This window comes from Balaenoptera musculus, chromosome 9 (genome assembly GCF_009873245.2).
Source record: "Balaenoptera musculus isolate JJ_BM4_2016_0621 chromosome 9, mBalMus1.pri.v3, whole genome shotgun sequence".
NCBI lineage: Eukaryota > Metazoa > Chordata > Mammalia > Artiodactyla > Balaenopteridae > Balaenoptera > Balaenoptera musculus.
This window is the reverse complement of record NC_045793.1, coordinates 76,797,754-76,822,221: the sequence shown is the minus strand read 5'-3', so window position 1 is coordinate 76,822,221 and position 24,468 is coordinate 76,797,754. Positions and strand designations below refer to the sequence as shown.

At 38.5% G+C, this 24,468-nt stretch overlaps 1 protein-coding gene across 1 annotated transcript; it reads right to left on the bottom strand.

Annotated features, from left to right (window-relative positions):
* Positions 1-3,098: 3,098 nt before the first annotated feature.
* Positions 3,099-20,137, bottom strand: NUP42 (nucleoporin 42). Its single transcript, XM_036864242.1, has 7 exons — positions 19,061-20,137; positions 15,941-16,169; positions 14,484-14,578; positions 8,537-8,613; positions 7,697-7,783; positions 4,640-4,724; positions 3,099-3,992 (listed from the first exon to the last, which is right to left on the bottom strand). The coding sequence occupies exons 1-7, from the start codon at positions 19,170-19,172 to the stop codon at positions 3,415-3,417; spliced, it is 1,263 nt and encodes a 420-aa protein (XP_036720137.1). The 5' UTR covers positions 19,173-20,137; the 3' UTR covers positions 3,099-3,414.
* Between the last annotated feature and the right edge of the window lie 4,331 nt (positions 20,138-24,468).

Here is a 24,468-nt window from a genome sequence, read left to right as displayed (position 1 = left end):
TAATCTGTGATCAGATAATCAACCTAGTTAAATCAGTTTACTTGTAATAAAACCTTATATACAATTCTGTCCCTTGCTCTAAGTCCTAGGTAAAAGGGACAGCTGTTGTAGAAGCTGTGAAGGGAGGCTGTGTGTGCTTATTTTGGGTATACTTTCAGTTTGACCAGCTCTGCTAGAATCGCTTCTTGCCTCACTGAATAAATCCAGATGGTGGCACTTGCTCTTGTGCCTTGTGGTTGCCTTTTCCCTTCCACTCTCTCTTAGGGTCTTGAAACTCAATCTACCTTTATGCCTGGCCACCACCACCTCAGCGTTACCTGTTTCTGATTTTCTGAAACCCTGCTGCCCCTTAGGGCCTGTCTAGGAGTTCCTGGCCTCCTGATACCAGTATGCATGCATACTGCTGACTTCAACTTTGTGGACTTCTTTGCTTTAGTTTCTCACACTTTTAAGGAACTCATAGCACCTCTTTGTACTTTTTGACAAGTGCTATTTGACAACTTTGGATCTCATTTTTGTGTGTGTGTGTGAGAGCACAGAAAATAGACTTCCAACAATTACAACTCCCAAATTGCATGTTACTAAGTAGCCTAAATGTAGTTGGATAGGCTAGTTTCCCAAACTTGCCTGAAGGATCTCATGGGTCACTTGGTAAAAAAAACACATTCCCAGGCCTAGCCCAATGGATATATTATTTAATCAGTACCCCAGGTGATCCTTATAGTCAGGCAGATTTAGAAACACTGGGCCCTTCATCTGCATCCTCAGAGCTTCCAGGACATGGGGAAGTTCAACTGGGACCCAAGGGAGCCTGGTAGGCCTGTAACCAACCTAACGGTAGCACAGGGTTCATTCCATCAGGGTAGGACAACTCTAGGAGTCAACTGTAAGTTGAAAAAAACACTGGAAAGTCTTTAGAGCTTACGACCAAAGCAGGAACTTACAGTCTATTTATCACCTCTACACCAAGGATGGTTTCAAACATACACTCACTTGAGATTTTATTCTAAATGCTGGGGTTCCAAAACTGTTAGAGTCATACAGTTCTTCAAAAACTGTAACTGAGAATCTGGATCCCCTGAGGATTAAACCCTTTGCATATATGCTAAAATCACGTGGAGTGCATATCTTTTAATAGTTTTTATTTTCACTTAAAAAAATGACTTCAATGCCAGATCTGTGTTAGGAAACTGTTCTCGCAGTGCTAGCTGTGTAATTTTTGAGGCTTGAGAAAGGAACACAGAACTCTGACACATATGCTTCAACTCATGACAGGTCTCTGGGTATTTGGATCAACCATATATAAGATATACAAGATATTACTCCCTCAATCTGAGGACACAGGGAGATTCAAACATGTCTGAGAATTCTAATAGAAACTCTAGAAACAGCTGGTGAATCCTCACCGCTCTACATAAACTATTTGGGGGAAGCAGGGAGAAGATTACTGATAATTTTAATTTCCTTGTTGGAAATTTCCAAATTTATTATAATAAACATATTTTATAAAAAAGTGTTTTAAGAAATATACCATAAAGGAATAAGAGCATACCTTAATAATGTAAATGGAGATGGAAGAAAGCAGCCTAGATTTGTTCAAAAACTTTTTTCCAGTTATAAAGTCCTTTCTCTGTTACTTAAAAAAAAGTCTAGAGACGATGCATCTTGAAAAAAGAGTTATTTGTTAGTTTTAAAAAAATGCTTTTCGGGTTTCCTTGGTGGCACAGTGGTTAAGAATCTGCCTGCCAATGCAAGGGACACAGGTTCGAGCCCTGGCCTGGGAGGATCCCGCATGCCGCGGAGCAACTGAGCCCGTGCACCACAACTACTGAGCCTGAGCTCTAGAGCCCCTGCGCCACAACTACTGAGCCCCTGCACCACAACTACTGAGCCCCTGTGCCACAACTACTGAAGCTTGCACGCCTAGATCCCGTGCTCTGCAACGAGAAGCCACGGCAATGAGAAGCCCGCGCACCGCAACGAAGACCCAACACAGCCAAAAAAAAAAAAAAAAAAAAAAAGTAAATAAATTTATATAAAAAAATGCTTTTCAAAAATGCAGCTAGAAAAACTAGCTTGATCATAAGTATCATTAAACTTGCCAATAATGTTGCTGTTTTTAGTTGAAAAAAGCTTCCTAATCCTTTTGTAATTTTCCTGATTTTCTTTTAATTAAAAAAACAAAGTAATGCATGTACATGGTAAAATATTCAAACAGTTCAAAATGGTATATAAAGTAAGTATTTCTCCTAACCCAGACACCAATTCTTTTCCCAGAGGTAATCACTGTTAGCAAGTTTCTTACATATTCTTCCAGGAATGTTTTATGCAACTACAAAGGATATATGTATACTATTTATTCCCACGAGATCATAATTTCTACTCCTCTTACAATCCATCCACTTGATGGGATAATGTGAGGAAAAAATAGAATTATATAAAAATTAGGCCAAGATAAAAATTAGCCCAAAATTGTTGAAGAAAACTCAAATGGTCCATGAGAGAGCCAGAATTGAGGAGGAAAAAATATGAGGGGAAAATGCTTCTTAGGTCCTAAAAATTTTTCACCCTTTAAAAATTGTTATTTCTCAGGCTTCCCTGGTGGCGCAGTGGTTGAGAGTCTGCCTGCTAATGCAGGGGACACGGGTTCGAGCCCTGGTCTGGGAGGATCCCACATGCCGCGGAGCAACTAGGCCCGTGAGCCACAACTGCTGAGCCTGCGCATCTGGAGCCTGTGCTCCGCAACAGGAGAGGCCACGATAGTGAGAGGCCTGTGCACTGCGATGAAGAGTGGCCCCCGCTTGCCGCAACTAGAGAAAGCCCTCGCACAGAAACTAAGACCCAACACAGCCAAAAATAAATAAATAAATAAATAAATAAATTTAAAAAAAAAAAAAGGAAAAATACTCATGTTAAAAAAAAAAAATTATTTCTCTAAGAGAATCTTCTTTAACATGAAGGAAAGTCATGCTACTGATGTTTATTTGGTAAGTAGGCTAAACATTTAAGCATTTTTTCTCTGCTGGTTCTAGAAATTATCTCCTTCCTTTAAAAAAAAAATGTTTAAAGGTAAAATTTTAAATGGTAAGAGAGTAGAGTGATGTAGAATAAGAAAAGTACTTTATTCAGTGCACCCTGACAGTTTTTTCAGTTCCATTCATAATTACAGCAAAAAAAAAAAAAAAAAAAAAATCCGCTGCTGAGTTTTTGTTATGTTTTACTTAAATAGTTATGCTCAAGAAGAAAATGCTAAATTTAAAAACTCCTATTATTGAAAGTTTATACTTCTTATAAATATATATGTATATATATATAATATATATGTATGTGCATATATATATATATCTGTCCTTTCATATGAACCACTCAAAACAATTTTAAAAGCTGTTCTTTTCTGTATTTAAAATTACTCGTTTAAATATTTAGAAGTTCCACAGGAGGTGGCTTTAATGGAATTTTTCCCAGAGTAAATTTCTTGGATTGAAATTGTTCCAGTTCTTCTGCTGTTAGTTGATCTTTGGGTGTGAATAATACATTATCTGTTGTGGTGCTGCCATTTGAGAATGAGAGAGAAGTGGATATGCTGCTGTTTCCAAAGGTGCCACTGGATGACTTGGAAAAAGCAGTGTGAGACTGTGAGCCTAGACTACCAAAACGAGCCGAAGAACTGCCGCTTCCAAAGGCTGGGGCCTCTGGAGCTCCAACAGGGCCTACTGCCATAGGAGCTGGAAATGCTGAAAACCCGGATGATCCAAAACCAGAAGCTGCAGGGCTTTTAAATGAAAATGAAGCAGCAGATGTGATTTGGGGTTTCCCAAGTCCAAAAGCTGGAGTAGAAGCAGTGATGGCAGAATTGGCGGAGGGTACAGCTCCAAATGCTGGAGTATTCCCAAACACAGAAGGGTTTCCAGAAGGGGCAGTAGCAAATCCAGAGCTTGGTTTAAAACTAAAATTCTGAGCATTAATGCTGCTGTTGTTATTCACTGGAAAACCTACAAAAACCAGAAAAAGAAAAAAAGAATCTATTAGTCAGAAAATGTAGCTATATTACTATTCCCCACCCGCCCTTTTTTTTCTTATTTCTGTCATATTTAGATGATAATTAACTTATTGGAAGGAAGAAGAGAAAAGTGAAAATGAGAAGCTAGGACAAACCCACTATACCCTGTTGTCCTGTCTTTCTGCTACATTGATCTCATTTGCACCATAATTTACACTCAAGGAGGCAGCTCTTGAGAAACCTCAGGGATTAGGGAGTGAGCCTTCACTTCACCTGTCCCCTCATCTCATCGGAGCTGTCATTTGAGGACAATACTATGCTGTTATGTACAGGGACAATGAAGTCCTCAAAGGTGCTGCTACCTTAACTATGTATTCCTATGGAAGTCTTGAAAAACCATTCCTAAAATATACTTCTAAAGCCTGAGCCATGTTCTTCTTTCAAAGAACATGCCCATTCTTAACCCTATTTCGCAAATGCTTGATGAGCCAAATTCTTTGAAGTTCTGTTATGGAAGGTGGTAGAAGGTGGCAAGGGTGACTTTAAATGGCACTAAACAAAACTTCAGGCTTTATATTTGAAACCTATAAAATCCTATTTTTCTGAATCAGTGGAGTCCTTCATTACTTTGTCACTTACCTGGTGACCCAAATGTTACTGATGGCCTACTGCCAAATCCAAACGCAGGTGCTGCTTGATTTACTCCACCCTTTATATCAGAGAGCTATTAAAAAAAAGGTAGGCAAGTGAATAATTCTCAAGTACCTTTTCTATACACTTTATAGCCAAATTCAATTTTTAAAATGTGCACTTAAAAACGTCTTCATTTTGTTTAACATAGAAAAATGCCTACAAGTGAATGTTCATAGAAAAAAATGGGCCAACCTCAATGAGTTCGAAGTGATTGTCTGGCTGATGAATTATGAATGATTTTAATTTTACTTATGCTTTTAAAACACTTTCTAAATTTCTTCAATGAACACATATTAAAATCAGGAAAATACTTTTTAATTCTAGATTTTAGTTTCTACTGGTTGATCTGCATTTACCAAAAACCTAGAGATTAGGTAAAGGACCTTTAGAGGCTACCCAGTCTACTTACTCAAATGCTTGAACTGAAGTTAATTTGCAATTACATTATTAAAAGCTTACCACTAAAATCTATTAAACATTTCCTATTCCCTGAAAATATTTTATGCTCTTGCTATTTTCTGCTCTAGAAATGTCTTTCATCTCTGCTTACTGAAATCTTAATCTCCTTTTCAAGGAACTTTTCACTTAATCCTTAACTCTAAGAAGCCTTTCCTCATCAACCTAAGCATATAAGATTTCTCTCATTTTAAAACCCTATTGGCATTTTTTCTTTAAAAAAAAAATCAACTTTACTGAGGTACAGTTTACATAAAATAAAATGCATCCATTGAAACAATCTATCTATATTTTGATGAGTTTTGACAAACTTATAACCACCACTACAATCAAGATTTAGAATATTTCCATCACCCATAAAAGTTCCCTTGTGTCCCCTTCCAGTCAACACTCTCCCAACCTCTGGCCCCAGGGAACCATTCACCTACTTTCTATTACTAGAGATGAGGTTTGTCTTTTCTAGAGTGTCATATAAATGGAATCATATAGTATGTACTTTTTCTTTTTTTCATCTAGCTTCTCTCCCTCAGTCATTAACAGGTATGTGATAAAAAAATTATATCCATATAATAGATTAAAAGAATAAAGAATAAACCACTTGGCAGGGACTTCCCTCGTGGTCCAGTGGTTAAGAATCGCCTTCCAATGCAGGGGACGTGGGCTTGATCCCTGGTTGGGGAACTAAGATCCCACATGACGCGAGGCAGCTAACCCCGCACACCACAGCTACTGAGCACGCGGGCCACAACTAGAGAGAAGCCCGCACCCTGCAATGAGGAGCCTGCGCAATGAGGAGCCTGGGTGCCGCAGCGGAGGATCCCGCATGCCGCGATGAAGATCCCGCTAACAGCAACTAAGACCCGACACAGCCAAAAATAAAATAAATAAATATTTTAAAAAAAACAATCACTTGGCATAAAGAATTGACACATGGTAAGCCAGTTGTAGGTAGGCTGTCCAAGATTCTCACCTACAGAAGGGCCCCTAGGAAGGTGGCAAAGAACATGGAACTTCCAACCTTGAAGGAAGCTCTGTAGTTCTCTGGACTCAGTTATCCCTTCTACATCAGCAATGGTGATGGTGGGCCACCTCTCATCTAGAGAAAAAATACTTCCGAGGAGTCCTACTGAATTCAAATGGCATTACAACAACCGAAAGGCAGAAGAAATTAGCTTGCACAAGAGTCTAGTCATTTGGGAGGGTGTGAGGAATTGGGGCATTGGGGTTGACACATATACACTATTGATACTATGCATAAAATAGACAACTAATGAGAACATACTGTATAGCACAGAAAACTCTACTTAATGCACTGTGGTGACCTAAACAGTAAGGAAATCCAAAAAAGAGGGAATATATGTATATGTACAGTTGATTCATTTTGCTGTACAGTAGAAACTAACACAACATTGTAAAGCAACTATACTCCAATAAAAATTAATTAAACAAAAATAAAATGCAATGCCAAAAAAAAAGTCTAGTCATTTAGAAGCACATATTTAAGAAAAGAGTAGGGGGACTTCTCTGGTGGCGCAGTGGCTGAGAATCTGCCTGCCAATGCAGGGGACACGGGTTTGAGCGCTGGTTTGGGAAGATCCCACATGCCGCGGAGCAACTAAGCCTGTGTGCCACAACTACTGAGCCTGCGCTCTAGAGCCCGTGAGCCACAACTACTGAGCCCGTGCGCCACAACTACTAAAGCCCACGTGCCTAGAGCCCGTGCTCCACAACAAGAGAAGCCACCGCGATGAGACATCCGCGCACTGCAACGAAGAGTAGCCCCCTCTTGCCACAACTAGAGAAAGCCCATGCACAGCAACGAAGACCCAACACAACCAAAAATAAATAAATAAATAAATTAATTAAAAAAAAAAAGAAAGGAGTAGGGTGTCGGGACTTTCAAACAGTCATTCACTAACTTTAGGCAGCTACAACTCTCATAGCCTTTTTCAGAAAGTACAAAGAAAAACCACCTAGGAGACTGGAAATATCAAATTCTAAATGTAAATATCTTATTTAAAAATAATATTCTTAAGAACTTCTTATGGGGGTAGCAAAATAAACTTAATTGACAGAGATAATGAATATGCTGCAGTAGGATCATGTATCTTTGGGGACAAGTGGGCATATATCTCCTAAAGGCATTTCTGTATAAGACAAGGAACATATGGTCCTTCAGTCACAAAAGTATACATTAGTCTAAATATGCATTCATATTTTTCAAAGCAATTTCTTTTTAAATGCTGATAACCTGGAATAGTTGAATTTATGTAATATTTTCCAATTTTTGAAACTAGTACCACCAAAGTTAAAAACCTTATCCTAAAAATAGTTTTAGAAAAGCATAATTATCTGTGCTTTTCTGACGAAGGAACAGAGAGAAAACAATTCCAGGACCGTGCCTCTAAATGATAATATAGTTCTTGAGAATGTGTGTATCACAATTCTTGACAGAGAATTTTAGCTTTGCTTTCCAAATCCAAAGTGAAATTCTGCAAAAAAGCAATAGATAAGACATCTCCCTGTAGAAAATTCTCCAATACTCACCAAAGCTATTGTAGTTGATGTATTTAGACTTTTCAGTTCATTTACCCTGTTCCTCCACTGATTTATTAACTGTTGGATAGAATGTAGCTGGAGAGAAGACAGAAAAATAATGAGTCAGTATTGAGTGTTTAAGATAATCTCTCCAACAACTTCATTTCTGTATTTCCAAAGTCACAATAAATTTATAAAACATTTTTATGGCCCATAACTTGTAAAATTTGCATTGACCTACCCCTACTTGCCAAAGATACTCCAGCTGTAGACCCCTTTCCCTGTTCTCCAACTCCTTGTATCACCTAGTTAAAATCACAAGTACCTGGCAGTACAGAGACAAACATGTGTACTAGGTGAAACACATGATATTGACTGTAGACAATAGAAAAATACAGGATTTATGTCATTTCCTTTAGGCACTGAACTTATTCAAGCCCAGCTTTTCAATTTTTTGATATCTGATATATGAGAATGTTAATCTATATACAACACTGCATTTTATTTAAGTTTGTTTTTCTAGCATTCATTGTGGTGTCTGCACCTAAGAGATGCTCCATAGATGTTTGCCAAATGATGAAAGGTATGATTTCTGGGACTGACTGCTGGATAACCCGTAATAAAAAGAATGACATTCCTAGTTACTACAGTCAAAGTATATTATCACCATTTTAGATAACCAACCAATTTCAAAGAAATTCTAAATTTTAATTTAGAATATAAAAATAGCCTTGTTCTGAAAAAAAATTATAGACCTCATCCACTTTGCCAACACACAAGCAAGCCACTACAGAGAAGACAATAATTAACAGCTAATCTGTTAGGTAGATGAATAGGAAACAAACTTACATAACTCTGTAAGTTATTGCTTGTTAAGAAGTTATGGTATTCAAGTCTCAACTCCTCTGGTGAAATATCTGTAAAACCTGAAGTGAGGAATCAATTGGAATCTTTAAATACCAATACTTTTGATAGTATAGTAAAATAAGAGGTGCTAGACAGGAAAATATGCTAATCTTGATCATTAGAAAAATTTCATAATCATAAGGAAAAAATTCAAAGCCTATACTCTATTTAATAAAGTATAAAATTAGAATAAAATATAGTTGGTTATTTGATCTTTTTTTTAATAAATTTATTTATTTATTTATTTAGTTAGTTAGTTTTTTTGGCTGTGTTGGGTCTTCGTTTCTGTGCGAGGGCTTTCTCTAGCTGCGGCGAGCGGGGGCCACTCTTCATCGCGGTGCGCGGGCCTCTCACTATCGCGGCCTCTCTTGTTGCGGAGCACAGGCTCCAGACACGCAGGCTCAGTAGTTGTGGCTCACGGGCCCAGTTGCTCCGCGGCATGTGGGATCTTCCCAGACCAGGGCTTGAACCCGTGTCCCCTGCATTGGCAGGCAGATTCTCAACCACTGTGCCACCAGGGAAGCCCTGGTTGAAGGGGAAAAATTTTGAAGGGGAAAAATTTTCTAAAGATAAATGGAGTGGAAGGAATAATAAACAAAAGAAACAAGAAAGAGTTGACTACATATACATTCATACTTCTAAAAAAAATATTCTGTAAGTCAGAAACTACAATAGCAGAATTGAAAGGCAAACAGTAAACTGGGAAAACCATAATTGCAACATATATGACAGGAGAAGAGCTAACATCAATGTATAAATAGCTATTACAAATTAGTAAGAAAAATAAGTTAGTATGGGTAAAGATAATGAACGGGCAATTCACAAAACAATTCAAATAGCCAGTAAATAAATGAAACTAAAAAGTTCACACACACACACAAAAAAAGTTCAATTTAAAAATACAACTTAAATAGAGCTACAATGCTTTATCTATCAGACTGACAAAAATTAATAATGAATAACTGTTATTAAGGATGTGGTGAAATGGACATTTTCCTAAGTTGCCATTATGGAAATCAAAAAGGTAAAACTTTTCTGGGAGGAAAATTGTCAATAAATGTTGAATGCCTTAAAAATGCTCATACCTTTTGATCTTAGAATTTCTAGGATTTAACCTCAGGAAATAATTAAATGTATAAACAAAGGGTGTTACATAAAAAGATGTTCATTCTAGTATTTTTAGTAATAGAGACACTGAAAACAAAGCAGAATACAACACTAGGTTATGATTCCTAATTATACATATAAATAAGAAATATGTGTGTGCATGTTTTGAAAGAAATACACTAAAATGTTACAGTTGTTATCTCTGAGATCAGTTGATCTTTATTCACATATTTCTGTATTTTCCAAGTTTTCTATGGCAACAGCTGTAACTTTCATAATTAGGAAAACTTTTTAAGAAAGGGAAAAAAAGTTCAGGATATTTTTCTACAGAGAATTACTTATAACCAGACACCATTAACTCCAAAGACCCTTACCTCAGAATAAAGAAAAGACTAAACATTCAAATCAGAATCCTGGAGGCTCTCTAACAACTTGTCTTTACCACATTTATTAACTGCTCAGGCCACAAAACCTAGAATCACTTTGCATTTCTCTCTTTCCCCATATCTAATTAATAAGCCTCTTGCCAGTTCTAGCTCCAAAACAGAACACGAATTTGACCTATTCCGTCTCCACTGCTAGTAACTCTCAGTCATCAGCAGTTGTCTCCGAACTCATTGCCCTGCCACTATTTTGCCCCCCAACAGACCATTTCTTTTCATACAACAGTCTAAGTGAGCTTTTAAAAAATTAATTAATTAATTAATTTTAATTATTTATTTTTGGCTGCATTGAGTCTTTGCTGCTTGTGCGCGGGCTTTCTCAAGTTGCGGTGAGCAGGGGTTACTCTTTGCTGAGGTGCACAGGCTTCTCAGTGCGGTGGCTTTTATTGTTGCGGACCATGGGCTTCATTAGCTGTGGCACGCGGGCTCAGCAGTTGTGGCTCGCGGGCTCTAGAGTGCTGGCTCAGTAGTTGTGGCGCATGGGCTTAGTTGCTCCGCGGCATGTGGGATCTTCCCGGACCAGGGCTTGAACGCATGTCCCCTGCATTGGCAGGTGGATTCTTAACCACTGTGCCACCAGGGAAGTCCCTAAGTGAGCTTTTTCTAATCAGATCATATCCCTCCTCCTGCTCAAAGCTCTTTCTGGCTTCCTAGTGCAATTTGGCCCAACATAATCTGGCCCCTGGCTGCCTCTCTATGGCCTTATGTCATATTACTCTTTCTCTTATTTACTCTCCTCTGGCAATTCAGGCCTTGCTAGACTAAATACATGCCAACCTTGTTTCCACAAGGGCCTCTGCACTAGCTATTGTACTGTCAGGAACATTTTCCCCCAAATCTTCCCGTAAGTGACATCTTCTCTTCATTCAGGACTCAGCTCCAATACTGCTTCCTAAGAATAGATAACCACTCTCTGTGAAGAAACACTATCCCTCTGGATACTTTCTCCTCCTTCCATCTGTTACTCATCTGAACCATGAAGACAGAAAATGATTTGAGTGACTATTTCCTCAATTCTTTCAAGGGTGGTACAAACGTAGTATCATTCTAGCTGCACAGGAAAAATTAATTCATTATAATGGATGCCTACAGACAGTGATTCTCCAACTTTCTGGTTTCAGGACCCATTTACATTCTTAAAAGTAAATAAGGATGCCAGACCTTTTGCTTACATGGGTTACATAAATCAATATTTACCATATTTGAAATGAGAACTGAAAAAATGTAGAAAATATTAATTCACTTAAAAATAAGAAACAAATATATCAACATAAATGAAAAAACTATTTTCCAAAACAAAAAATAAAAATTTAGTGATACAAGTGGCATTGTCTTATGTTTGTAAATCTCTTTAATGTATGGCTTCATAGAAGACTGTTGGATTATTATATCTGCTTCTGCTGTTCAATCTGCTTCAACCTGTTTCAGTATATTGCCTGGTTCAAGTATATGAAGAAAAACTGTTCTCACACAGATGTGTAGCTGGAAAAGGATGACTTTAATGGCCTTTTCAGATAATTGTGGATATCCTTCTTGATACTATACCAAAACTTGACAGACAGCAGTTTCTTAAAGGTTAGCTATAATGTGGACTCAAATCATATTAATAAACCAAAACTATTAATTGTTTTATCTTGCACTTCGAAAGGATTTTTCAAACATGCATAATTTTGTAACATCACACATTGGTCATCTGGAAAATATTGGTTCAGTGAGTTATCCAGAACCTCCAAATGTTGGCACATGTCATCTTACAATATCAAAAAATTTGTTAATGTTACTTTGTGTGTGCTTCCCATTTTGTCACATAGAATATTTAAAAGGTGTACACTTAAGGGTCAATATTTAATAAAATTAATAATTTTTACCTCTTCATCAAGGACATTCTTAAGTGAAAATGGCGTTAAAATTTTTTTTTATTGACTATTATAATCTACTAGTACAGTTTGTTGCCTGTGCCTTATCAAAGCTTTTGTACCAACAGTGCAAATGTCAACACAGTGAAAATGGCAATTAAAGTCTTAGTATTATTATGAAAATATTTCTAAACTTGTACAGCCCCTAAAAGGATTTTAGCAATAGGGTTGCCAGATTTAGCCAAAAAAAAGAGGATGCCCAGTTAAATTTGAATATTTGACAAACAACAAATACTTTAAAAGTATAAGTATGTCCCGGGAATTCCCTGGTGGTCCAGTGGTTAGGACTTGGTGCTTTCACTGCCGTGGGCCCGGGTTCAATCCCTGGTTGGGGAGCTAAGATCCCACAAGCTGCACGGCACAGCCAAAAAAAAAAAAAAAAAAGTATAAGTATGTTCTAAATACTACATGGGCTATTCATATACTAAAAATATTGTTTATCTGAAATTTAAATTTAACTGGATGTCCCATATTTTATCTTACAACCCTGCTTATGGATCTACATTTCACACTGAGAACCACTGCTCTAGGGCGTTAGGCATTAAGTTCAATTCTGAACTTTTTAAAAAAGGCTTAACACTTATTTTCGTTTTCTTTTTTTTTTCTTTTTAAATATTTTGCTTGTAGAGAAGAATCCTTTGAAGGTGTCAAAGATTTCAAGTTGCAAATTCAAGAAGATTATTGATCATTTTTTTTTAAATTAATTAATTAATTTATTTATGGCTGTGTTGGGTCTTCATTTCTGTGCGAGGGCTTTCTCTAGTTGTGGCCGGCAGGGGCCACTCTTCATCGCGGTGCGCGGGCCTCTCACTATCGCGGCCTCTCTTGTTGCGGAGCACAGGCTCCAGACGCGCAGGCTCAGTAATTGTGGCTCACGGGGCCAGTTGCTCTGCAGCATGTGGGATCTTCCCAGACCAGGGATCGAACCCGTGTCCCCTGCATTGGCAGGCAGATTCTCAACCGCTGCGCCACCAGGGAAGCCCCGTTGGTCATTTTTTAATTTAAATAATCAACATATATGGTCATATTGGGGGAAGCGTTTTTTTTTTTTTTTTTTTTAAATTTTATTTATTTATTTTTGGGTGTGTTGGGTCTTCGCTTCTGTGCGAGGGCTTTCTCTAGTTGTGGCAAGCGAGGGCCACTCTTCATCGCGGTGCGCGGGCCTCTCACTATCGCGGCCTCTCTTGTTGAGGAGCACAGGCTCCAGACGCGCAGGCTCAGTCGTTGTGGCTCACGGGCCTAGTTGCTCCGCGGCATATGGGATCTTCCCAGACCAGGGCTCGAACCCGTGTCCCCTGCATTGGCAGGCAGACTCTCAACCACTGCGCCACCAGGGAAGCCCACACTTATTTTCTTTACAGAAAAATGACTATCTAAAATTATCTTATTTATTTGTATTACTTATTACCTCCATCCCTCAAGAAAATAAACTTCATAAGGGATGGATCCTATCTATCTTACTCATTGCTATATCCCTAGCACCTAGAATGAGGCCTGGCACAAAAGAAATTCAGTAAGTATTTGTTGAATGATTAAGTAAATAAACGACTAAGGAGTGGTGTGACACAAATGCTCACAGAGAATGAGCAGATAGAGCAGAGACAGACAGAAATCCCAGAGTTCTGAGAGACTGAAAGGGCTCTCATCTTCTAGGCACTTGCTGTTCAACTTAATAGGGCCCAGGACCACCCAGAGTAGGCTTAGAAAACTGTGGTGGTCTAATGCAAGAGGGAGGGGATATGGGGATATATGTATGCATATAGCTGATTCACTTTGTTATACAGCAGAAACTAACATACCATTGTAAAGCAATTATACTCCAATAAAGATGTCAAAAAACCAAAACAAAACAAAACAAAAAAATCTGTGGTTGTCTAGCTTTCAGCCCAAAAAGGGCTATGGGCAAAAGAAAATGGGAAGGAAAGGAGTATTCTAAAGAAATGCTATCTCTGTAGCCCAGCTAAAGCTCCTTCCCTTCAAATATTACCCCCAGAATAGATCTCAACATGCTTTATGAAAAATAACTATCCTTAGAAAAAAAGATAGGGGAGAAAGAACAGAATCAGGCAGCCAAAGCCTTGGCATAACGGGACTCTTCTATTCACTGCAGGCAGCTAAAGGGTTCTGAAGTTGTATCTACAGGAAACCAAGGAAGCAGAGCCTCTTCTTGGGCTTACAGAATTGGAAATGTGGTGGGTCCTGATTCTACTATTTTTCCCAAGGGATCTATATATCTTGAACTATATCTTCCAACCTCAATCTCTGAATTATGAAGTTCTGCTAGAATACTCGGATACTTTAAACAATGTCCAAACTCTCCTAACTGTAGCTAAGTTTGTGGTCGATTTCTTTATTTGACATAGTCTTAGTTTTAGAAAATAATAGTTGTAAAACACAATTTAAAAACACATAATTTCTAGTTACCTGAAATATTAGGTTTCTTTTTCACTGGTGAATAAACAGAAAACATCCACTGCCCTGATGATTCCCAAACCTCCATATCTTTCACAATTCCTTCCCTGAAAGAATAAAAAGGGCAAAAGATCTTTTTCTTCTGATTGTTAAAATTTATCATTTATAATTTTCAATCATGGAAATTTTAATTGTAGTAAATATATAATTTTAGATTTTTCCGTTATATTTTCTGAGGAGTATTCTTTAAAGCAGAAGCTTATAGAAATATGAGCTATATTTCATGATTATAAATATTATAATATCAAAGAAGTTCATAATTTTGGTTTTCCAATACACTGAACCATTAACTGATACATTTACTGAGAACTCAACTATCGTACCATACATATCTTAAAGAACTGAAATATAATAAAATACACAATACTAAGTTTAATCTTTCTTTGTTCATTATCATTAACATCAATGATCATTTAACTGGGAAAGAAAGAACCAGTAAGTAATAAAGAACCATAAAATATTTAAGTGGTTAGGACTTCAGAGATCATTTTGTCTAATTCTCACATTTTGCAAAAAGGGAACAGACCCATGTCCATGGTTAACTTGTTGGCAAAGTCATGGATATATCTGGGTCTAAATTAAACATTTTCCCTTTATCCAGAAGAGCAAAATTAATCAAATAAGAATAACTGATAATAAAATAATAATAAAATTTAGGATTTTTATGACAACATCAAATATAGGAAGGAGGGTTTCTTTTTTCTTTTTTTATTTGTTTTTTTACTTTATTTATTTATTTTAATTAATTATATATGGTACATGGTTCAAAATGTTTACAACTAGTCTAATTTAGTTATGGGATGTAAAAGACTAATGAGTATATTTAAGTTCTGTCCTAGTTGCTGGGGGCTGACGGAACAGTTATACACAGCCAGGCACTGTTTCGGCACCAATCATAAATTCTACTACGAATGTTCTCAATAAATGATAAGAAATCTACTCCACAATAATGAAGGAAATCAAATGAAATGTTTGCATGGGCTTACTGAAGTAAAAGTTTTAGAAAGAAGAATACAAGATGCTATAAGTGACCTCCAAGATCACAAGTTGCTTTAAATCACCTCATACTTTGTAAAGAACTCATAATTTAATATAAGCAGGACTACATTAGAAAGATATTCACAGGACAGTGTTATCAATAGAAAAGTGGAAAAAGCATAATTATCCCCAAGAACTCACTGTATTGATAAAGAAGAATGACATTTTTAAGTGAAATAAAGTCTAGTATGATACCTGCAAAATAGTAGTTATCTCTGATCATGGATGTTTTTTCTGCTTTTTGCTTATTCTGATTTTTTAATAATTTAATAAGTAATAATAACATTACCTCTTTTTTAAGGAAAGTACTGTAGGTATTTTTGAAAAAAATAAGCAAATGGGCAGGAATTTTTCTGAAGGCTTTCACTTACAGAAGTTTCTTTTCATCTTTCTGCCCATCAGAGTTAGGTGAAGCAAATGGGTTCTGAGACAATCCAAACCCACTGTTCCTGCTAGCTGACGCTCCAGAATCAAAAGAAGCAAAAGATGGCTTTTCTTGATCTCTGCTGCCCCCCCATGGTGTGGATTTGGAGAAACTGGATGGCTGGATAACACTGGAATATCTCTGGCTGGTGGTATTCCATCCTCGTCTGTTACTACCTGAAATAAACAACAAAATAAACAACTTTACTAGCAACTCATTTTAAAAATCTCTTAAAATTTCATTGTAGTTTGTCTTATTATGTGCAGACATTATGTAAAGATTCAACAAGCACTACATTTCCACTCATTTTAAATTACAAAACTCTTCATTTTCAATTTATATAGGTAAGTGTAGTATCCACAAATCACATAATGGTCTAAGTTAACAAGATTGAGAAGACTGTAAATACACAGAAAAATAACGATATATTACTAAATTCAGCTGACGTAAGTTTATTAGGTAAACAACTGTTCGATAATGGAGTGGATAGAAGGCATGTATCTTAAATCATAAGCTCCTTCATGATAAAAAGATGTGCCTGTATCATTCTTTGCTCCCCAACTGGGCCCTATATAGTAGTAAAATCTGAAAAACAGACAATGTATTGAGAAGTGTATTGAATATAAAAGATTAGATTCTATCTTCTGTCCTTGAATAGATGGGTAAGTCTATTTGACTCAGTATTCTCTCTGAGAAGACAACACCTACCCACCTACCTTCCATAAGGAGATTATAGAGGTAATTTACATATGAATAAAGTGCACTGAGTTCCTCTATTATGAGCAGATTTCTAGTATTCTATAACTATCAAAATAAGCCAACATTTTCTTCCTCTCTGTCTCTATATTTCACAAAATTTTTTCACTTCTACTGTCTCATTTATTCATCACTTCTTAGTTGGGGTCAAGATAATTCACCTTGTTTCTGACTGAATTAGGAGATATGCCATTAAATATGTATATTAAAAACTGGAGTGGGGCTTCCCTGGTGGCGCAGTGGTTGAGAATCTGCCTGCCGATGCAGGGGACACGGGTTCGAGCCCTGGTCTGGGAGGATCCCACATGCCGCGGGGCAACTGGGCCCGTGAGCCATAATTACTGAGCATGCGCGTCTGGAGCTTGTGCTCCACAACAAGAGAGGCCGCGATAGTGAGAGGCCCGCGCACCGCGATGAGGAGTGGCCCCCGCTTGCCACAACTAGAGAAAGCCCTCGCACAGAAACGAAGAGCCAACACAGCCAAAAATAAATAAATAAATTCATTAATTAATTTAAAAAAAAACAACTGGAGTGATGGGAGATACACTCCTTTATGAAAATTCACCTCCCAATTCTAAAACTGCTTAACAAAACCTAAGAGGAAAGGGGGCAGATTGCTAGACCAGATCCCTCAAGTATGGGTTAATGATATTTCATTTTCTTAGAGTTTCAAATCCTTTGCAGGGATGACACAACTGAAGAAATTCACTCCATCTTTTGTATACAGCTTTTGGTCTTCATACTTACTAATTCCATAAGCATTTATTTGTTTCTGGGCATTAAATACACTGTTTACTTGACTAGTTTTATCTCCACTTTTAAAATCCATTAACATGTATCCATTCACCATTTATTCTCTAATTACTGCATTTAGAGTGAGTCTCAACAGAATGTCAAATATTACGTTTTGTTGTTCCTGGAAATACTCGCACATTTATCAGATCCTGAGTCTTAATTTTTGGTTTGGAATATTTCACTAGACCAATTGTGGGTGATGCAAAAAGACTGTCTCCAAGAAGAGGAATCAGACGTGAAACCACAATGTAACACAAGGTTTAAGGGTCAGATGAATAGCTCTAAAGGAGGAAAGAGAACGGAGAGGTGGTCAGCATCTTGTGGTACCTTTAAGGACTAAGTTTCAGTCCTAAGAAAACCTAACTATTCATCTGACCTCTAAAACCTTGCATTGTACTATGGTTTCATTCCGGACCCCTCCTCTCCTCGAAGACAGTCAATCCTTTTGCATCATCCACAATTGGTTTAGTGTAATATTCCAAAAGCTTTGACAATGACTTAGGCCAGGAAGCAGGTCAATGTAGTCATGCACCCCCTTCCCTCATAGCCCAGAGTTCTTAACTGAGCATCCCACTCTCGATTTTACCCCAAATTTTATGAGCATGTGCATTTATCTGAGGTTAATGGCTCTGTAGCTTTTATTAGATCTTCAAAGGAGTTCCCCAAAGTTAAGAATCCTGACTTTGACCCCAGTCGCTAGCCTCTCCCTAGAAAAAAGTTTAGAAAAAATTATATTCAAGGCATCAAGGGGAAAAAACAAGTACCCAGAAGGATAGTAAAGCAGTAAAGAAAGGAGGCGTCTGGGTCGACCTATGCCAATTCTGCGAACCACTGCCGCCCAAAGACAAGGTAAGTTCTTTTTTTTTTTTTTTTTAATACATGTTCATTGCAGCAATTTTTTTTTATAGGCAGAGGATTTTTAATTAATTAATTAATTTATTTATTTTTATGGCTGTGTTGGGCCTTCGTTTCTGTGCAAGGGCTTTCTCTAGTTGTGGCAAGCGGGGGCCACTCTTCATCGCGGAGCGCGGGCCTCTCACTATCGCGGCCTCTCTTGTTGCGGAGCACAGGCTCCAGATGCGCAGACTCAGCCGTTGTGGCTCACGGGCCCAGCCGCTCCGTGGCATGTGGGATCCTCCCAGACCAGGGCCCGAACCCGTGTCCCCTGCACTGGCAGGCAGACTCTCAACCACTGCGCCACCAGGGAAGCCCCACAAGGTAAGTTCTGACACGTATTCCGACTTAAAAATTAACTGTTTTTCATTAGTAACCAGGACCAAGCCCATGCCTCCAACCGCTCAACAAAAGCCAACCGAGTTCCTAATAAATGAATAAAAAAGCCGGTGGGCGGGGCGGGCGAGGGGACGACGCGGGCACGTCCGCGTCACCTGACTGGTGCGCCACGGCGCTGTGCCCAGCGGCTGGGCCCAAGAGGGACGGCTGTTCCTCGCCGGCCCGGCCCCACGCCAGGCATTCCTCAGCTCGGCTAGGGGCGAAGGATGGAGGAGAACGTCACCTGAGAGCTGCTGCTGCCGTCCTTCGCCCAAACCCCCGGCGCCGGGATGTTCGTTCCAGCACCGATCTCCGAAGCGACACCGGCCTTGAAGGAAGAACTGACAAATGGTCATGGCGACGGCATCGCGGACGGAACTGTTTTCAGTCCACACCCTCAGCTAGCAGAGCCCAAAGCAACCGGAGGTCGCGGGTCCGCTACTGTGACGTCATCTTCTCGCGCCTGGGAAAGGCCCTTTCTCTCTTGTCCCGCCCCCAATGCGAAGAGAGGCGTGGATTTTACCCAATAGGATTTGAGAAGAGTGGGACCGCCCCCCACGCACTGAGCGTGGCCTGGGAAGGCAGGATGATTGAAAGGTTATGTGAAGAAAGGCGCTGAAGACCGTGGTGTAGGGTCTCGTTCATCAGGGGAGGCTTGAGGTCCAAAATGAGAGGAAAGAAAGTTCGTCAGGCAAACCCATAACTTCAGCAAGGCCCTGAGAGGAGGATTAGCTGTGGTTTGAGAGATCGAGTCGTATTTTTCATTTGTAACTGCTGAGAAAGTAAAAATCTGCCCAGCCATTCATCAGGATGGGTAACAGTATAAGATAAAGCCAGTTGTAACGTTTACAGGAAGCAGTTTCTTTTAAGGACAAACTGCAACTAAAAAGTATCATAACAACCCGCGTCTTTGGATGAGTACTACATTCTTAAACGGAGAAACCTTGTTCTTTAAAGTCCATGTAAACGTTGCTATTTGAAATTTTATCAGTAAGAATGAAACATTCCACTCTTGCCTGGAGGATCTAAGACACTTTGACACAGAGAAGCAGCTTCTATTTCTAATCAGGTGCAGAGCTGCAGACAAGGGGTTCCTGAAAAGAACATTACTTATTCTCTTAACTTTGTGGTTTCCAAGGGAACATGACCCTACACCCACTTCACTCCAGATGTGATGTTGATGCCTCTTTACACCGCTCTGCTTTGCTTTGAGACTATCAAAACTGTTTCATTTAGATTTTACCTGAACTCCACCTTTCCCACAAATCCTATATCTACCTTTTCCATTGTGTGGTGAGACACCCTACAGTTCCTCTAGTGTGCAGTCTCCTTGGTTGCAGTGCGTCAATAAATCTGACTTTGTTGGATTACAGGTTCGTCCCCGGTGGTTTAAGATGACTAGCCATTGTTCTGGCTCATATACTTTGTTCGGATTTTGATGACAGCAGAATCTACAGGAGCACTGGGAATAACTGGTGCAACCTAGTTTTTTAAATCAGTTTAATTCATTTATTTTGAAAAAAATTTATGGAGGAGTTACATGTATATATAGTACAAAGATATTTTTCCTGAACCATTTGAGACTATATTGCAGACCTCATGCCCCAACACCCAATTATTTATTGTATTTCCTACAGACAAGGACATTTTACTTAACCACAATATAATCACCAAAATCAGGACATTAATATTGCTGCATACTACTATGTAATCCTTAGATTCTATTCATATTTTGCCTAATGTCCCAGTAATGTCCTTTAAAGGACAAGGATGCAGTTCGGAATCATTGTTGCCTTACTCATATTTCTTCAGGCTTCATTCTGGAACATTTTCTCAGTCTCTCCTTGACTTTCATGACCTTGACACAAACATTACAGCTAGTTATTTTGTAGAATTTCCTTAATGCAGACTTATCTGTTTTCTAGTAATTAGATTTAGATTATGCATCTTTGGCATCCATGGCCTTCACAATGTACCTGTCAAGTTGTGCACAATTTCTGTTTGTCACATTGTCACGTTCACTTTGATCACTTCAGGTGCTGTCTGGCAAGCTGCTCCACTGTAAAATTACTCTTTTCCTCTTTGTTAGTAATAAGGATTTTGTAGGGAGAGACTTTGAAAGTATATAAAAACCTCATTCCTCACCAAACTTTTAGTTCACTGATTTATTTATCCCTATCAGTATGACTTATGGTTTCCAATTTTATTCATTGGGTTATAATTTGTTACTATCATTTATTGTGATGCTCAAATCATTTCCAGTTGACACATCCCATGATTCTTTGAGCACTTCACTTCCTGGCCTAAAAGATGCTCCAGGGTCATCTGACACTTTCCCTGCTTCAGTCCTGGAATCAGCCTGTTCTCCAAGGAGCCCTGGGTCTTCTTTGGTGGCACTTAGAAGCCAAGATCTGAGCTCTAAATTTGCTCATTGCTATTGTGGTATCTTTGTTCCCAAATCCTTTCATGGGCATTGCTAGAGAATACATACTATACACAGACACATTTACATTAATACATATTCCTATATCTATATGTATATTAAAAACTATGACTTCACACTGGTAACCTCCAATTTCAACCCAAGATCACAGAATTCATTTTATTTCCCCTCTGTATATTTTTCTTTCATAGTGAGAAACTTGGCTCCCATTATTCTTAACATATCTATTTTGAGCAGTCCCTTTGTAGTAATGAACCTCTGTGTTCACTGACTTTTCACCCATGCAAATGCCAGCATGTGTAAGGACTTTGCTGGCATCAAAGACCTAAAATAATACCAGTTAGGCTGAAGCTTAAATGAGGGTGTGTATGGTGCTCCGTGAAGGTGGAGAGGTGGGCAAGGGCAGAATTCTGACTGAAATCATCTGGATAAAGTGCTGTGTGAGATGATGACAGCCTAGGGCTGAGGCATGTAGAACTCAGTAGTGATAGGGGAGGGGTAGGTGGAAATCAGGAGAGTGAGGTCACGGGAAGGAAATGTCTGGTTTCAAGGTGGCAGAGTAAAAATGCCTCTGCCACCCTTTCCTCTTGAAAATATCTCAAAATGAGAGGGAAAACAAGCAAAAACATCGTCTTTGATTATACTAGGAGATAACCGTGATTTCAAACCACAATTTATGAAGACTGAATGCACATAGAAGAGTATATAGTAAATTATTTAGAGGAAGAATCATATTCCTGTAAGATGGACGACTGATGTCCCCAGAGAAGGCGGAAAAGCCACAAGAATTAAGAACCACCAGGTATCACAGAACGGTGGACTGTTTGAAAATCTGTATGAGGTTCAGTTAGAAATCCATTAGGTGACTATCCTTACCTGTTGGGAGATAGGTTCTTTTCTTGAAAAAAGGGAACAAGAGAGGCTTTAGAGTTCAGGATGTAAATATAGAGGGTCAAGTTATGGTACTGACAAAAGAGGAACCGAACTCTGCCTGTTGAATGGCGCTTTGCCTGAGCTCCAGAAATCCTGCAGCCAGGCTTATAGTCAGTCTCTTCCCAGCTTGCCCTCCCCCACCCAAGGGGCAGGAGTTTGTAAGTTTATATTCTGGAGAATCAAACATCCCAGAAAAAGATCTGTGGATCTCTTACGGATCTCCAACAAAAACAGGCAGACAGGGGCTTCCCTGGTGGCACAGTGGTTAAGAATCTGTCTGCCAATGCAAGGGACACGGGTTTGAGCCCTGGCCCGGGAAGATCCCACATGCCGCGGAGCAACTAAGCCCGTGCGCCACAACTACTGAGCCTGAGCTCTAGAGCCCGCGAGCCACAACTACTGAGCCCATGTGCCACAACTACTGAAGGCTGCGCGCCTAGAGCCCATGCTCTGCAACGAGAAGCCACGACAATGAGAAGCCTGTGCACCGCAACGAAGAGTAGTCCCCGCTCACCACAACTAGAGAAAGCCCGCGTGCAGCAACGACCCAACACAGCCATAAATAAATAAATAAATAAATAAATAAATAAATAAATTTATTAAAAAACAGGCAGCCATTTCCTTAACATATGATGAGATTCACTGACAATTCAGCTCATGTTTGTAAACAAAAGTTCGCAACTTCTTAATGTCTAATTTTAAATATAAAATGCACAGCCAGGCACCAGATATTTGAGGAAAGACTCCAATAGGAAAGAGCAAAGCAATCGAAAAAGAAGTCAGAGGAAAGAGAAACACACCAAAAATATAAGTAATGTTAAGGAAACTAAAATTTCCTCAGACAGGGCAACATGAAACAAGACCAGCATGCTATATAAAAGGACAATCCTAAAAAGAAAATGCTCTTGGAAATTAAACATGGATAGTGGAAACAAATTCAATGGATGGCTGGAAGATAGTCAGGGAGATCCCCTACAAGAACTGAATAAATTGTACTCCAATGAAGATGTTTAAAAAAAAAAAAAGAACTGAATAAACCAGACCTTGAACCCCATTTTACAGCTTTGTTATCAGAAGAGGTTTAAAGCTCTGGAAAGTAAAAAAGCTTTCTAGTTAGTAAGGATGACATTTCAGACAATTTCCCAGTACAGATTTTCTCCTAAAGTAGTTTGAATCACCTTGGGAAGGAGGAAAGTTAGGAAGATGAAAGTAGATTCAAGCTTTTAAAAGTCTTTTGAGGCAACTGTAAGGAGAAAGGGGGTTATTTAAAGTAATGATTTATCAAGTGCTGAATGATGTAACCTGTAAAATATACTTTCATATTAACAAATTACGGGGACTTAGTGAGAGCTGTTTTGGTGCCATGTTTGAGTGGATTGAATTTTTGAAGTTGTTGATGTGTGTTAACACTACCACCCTTAAAAAGCAAAATTTCCTTCAAATATCTCCTTTACCCTGGCCTCTGCAGCAAATCCAAAATATTTGCCGTTAACAGTATATGAGGCAAAAGGAAAATAGACCGCTGGTTTTAAAAAATGTCTCCTTTTCATGACTCTAAATTTTCCATGACACTATATGTCACATTTTTGAAAGCTAGGTCACAATTGTAATTAATGACTGTTTTTGACAGCAACAATTTTTTTCAAGACATTAAAATTTCATGTTCACACTGTGATTTTCAAAAGTAAAAGCTAAACTGCTATGTCATCAAAGTCGTGTCACTGCAAAAAATATAACATTAACAATCACTTATCTACTAAAAAGAAAGTAGAGCACTATACAGGATAGGAATTTTGGGTGGGGGAGTAACAGAAAATATACTCGCCAACATATTGTACTTTTACTCATTATCATGATATTGACAATATCAGACTATTTCCAGGACAGGAAACAGACACTAATTAGAATTACTAAGATTACTAAGGAAAAATACCAAACACACTTCATTATAACCTACATCAAAGCTGTCTACATACTTATCGTAGTGTGCTCTAGTCAGCAGATACAGCCTAAAGAAAAGGGTAGTTATTTAAAATACCTTAAACAGCTGCACATTCCCATATGGGAAATTATTGTATCAAATTAAGTAATATAACCATTGTAATATGATAAATGGATATTCTACCCTCAAAAAAAATTGACACATTTTTTTCCAACGGAGAGAAAAATTCAAAATCCAACATAAAAATGTTCAGAATGGGCAAATCTAGAGACAGAAAGATTAATGGTTTCCTAGGGATGGGGTGTTTGGGAGATGCAACTGGGTTGAATAATGT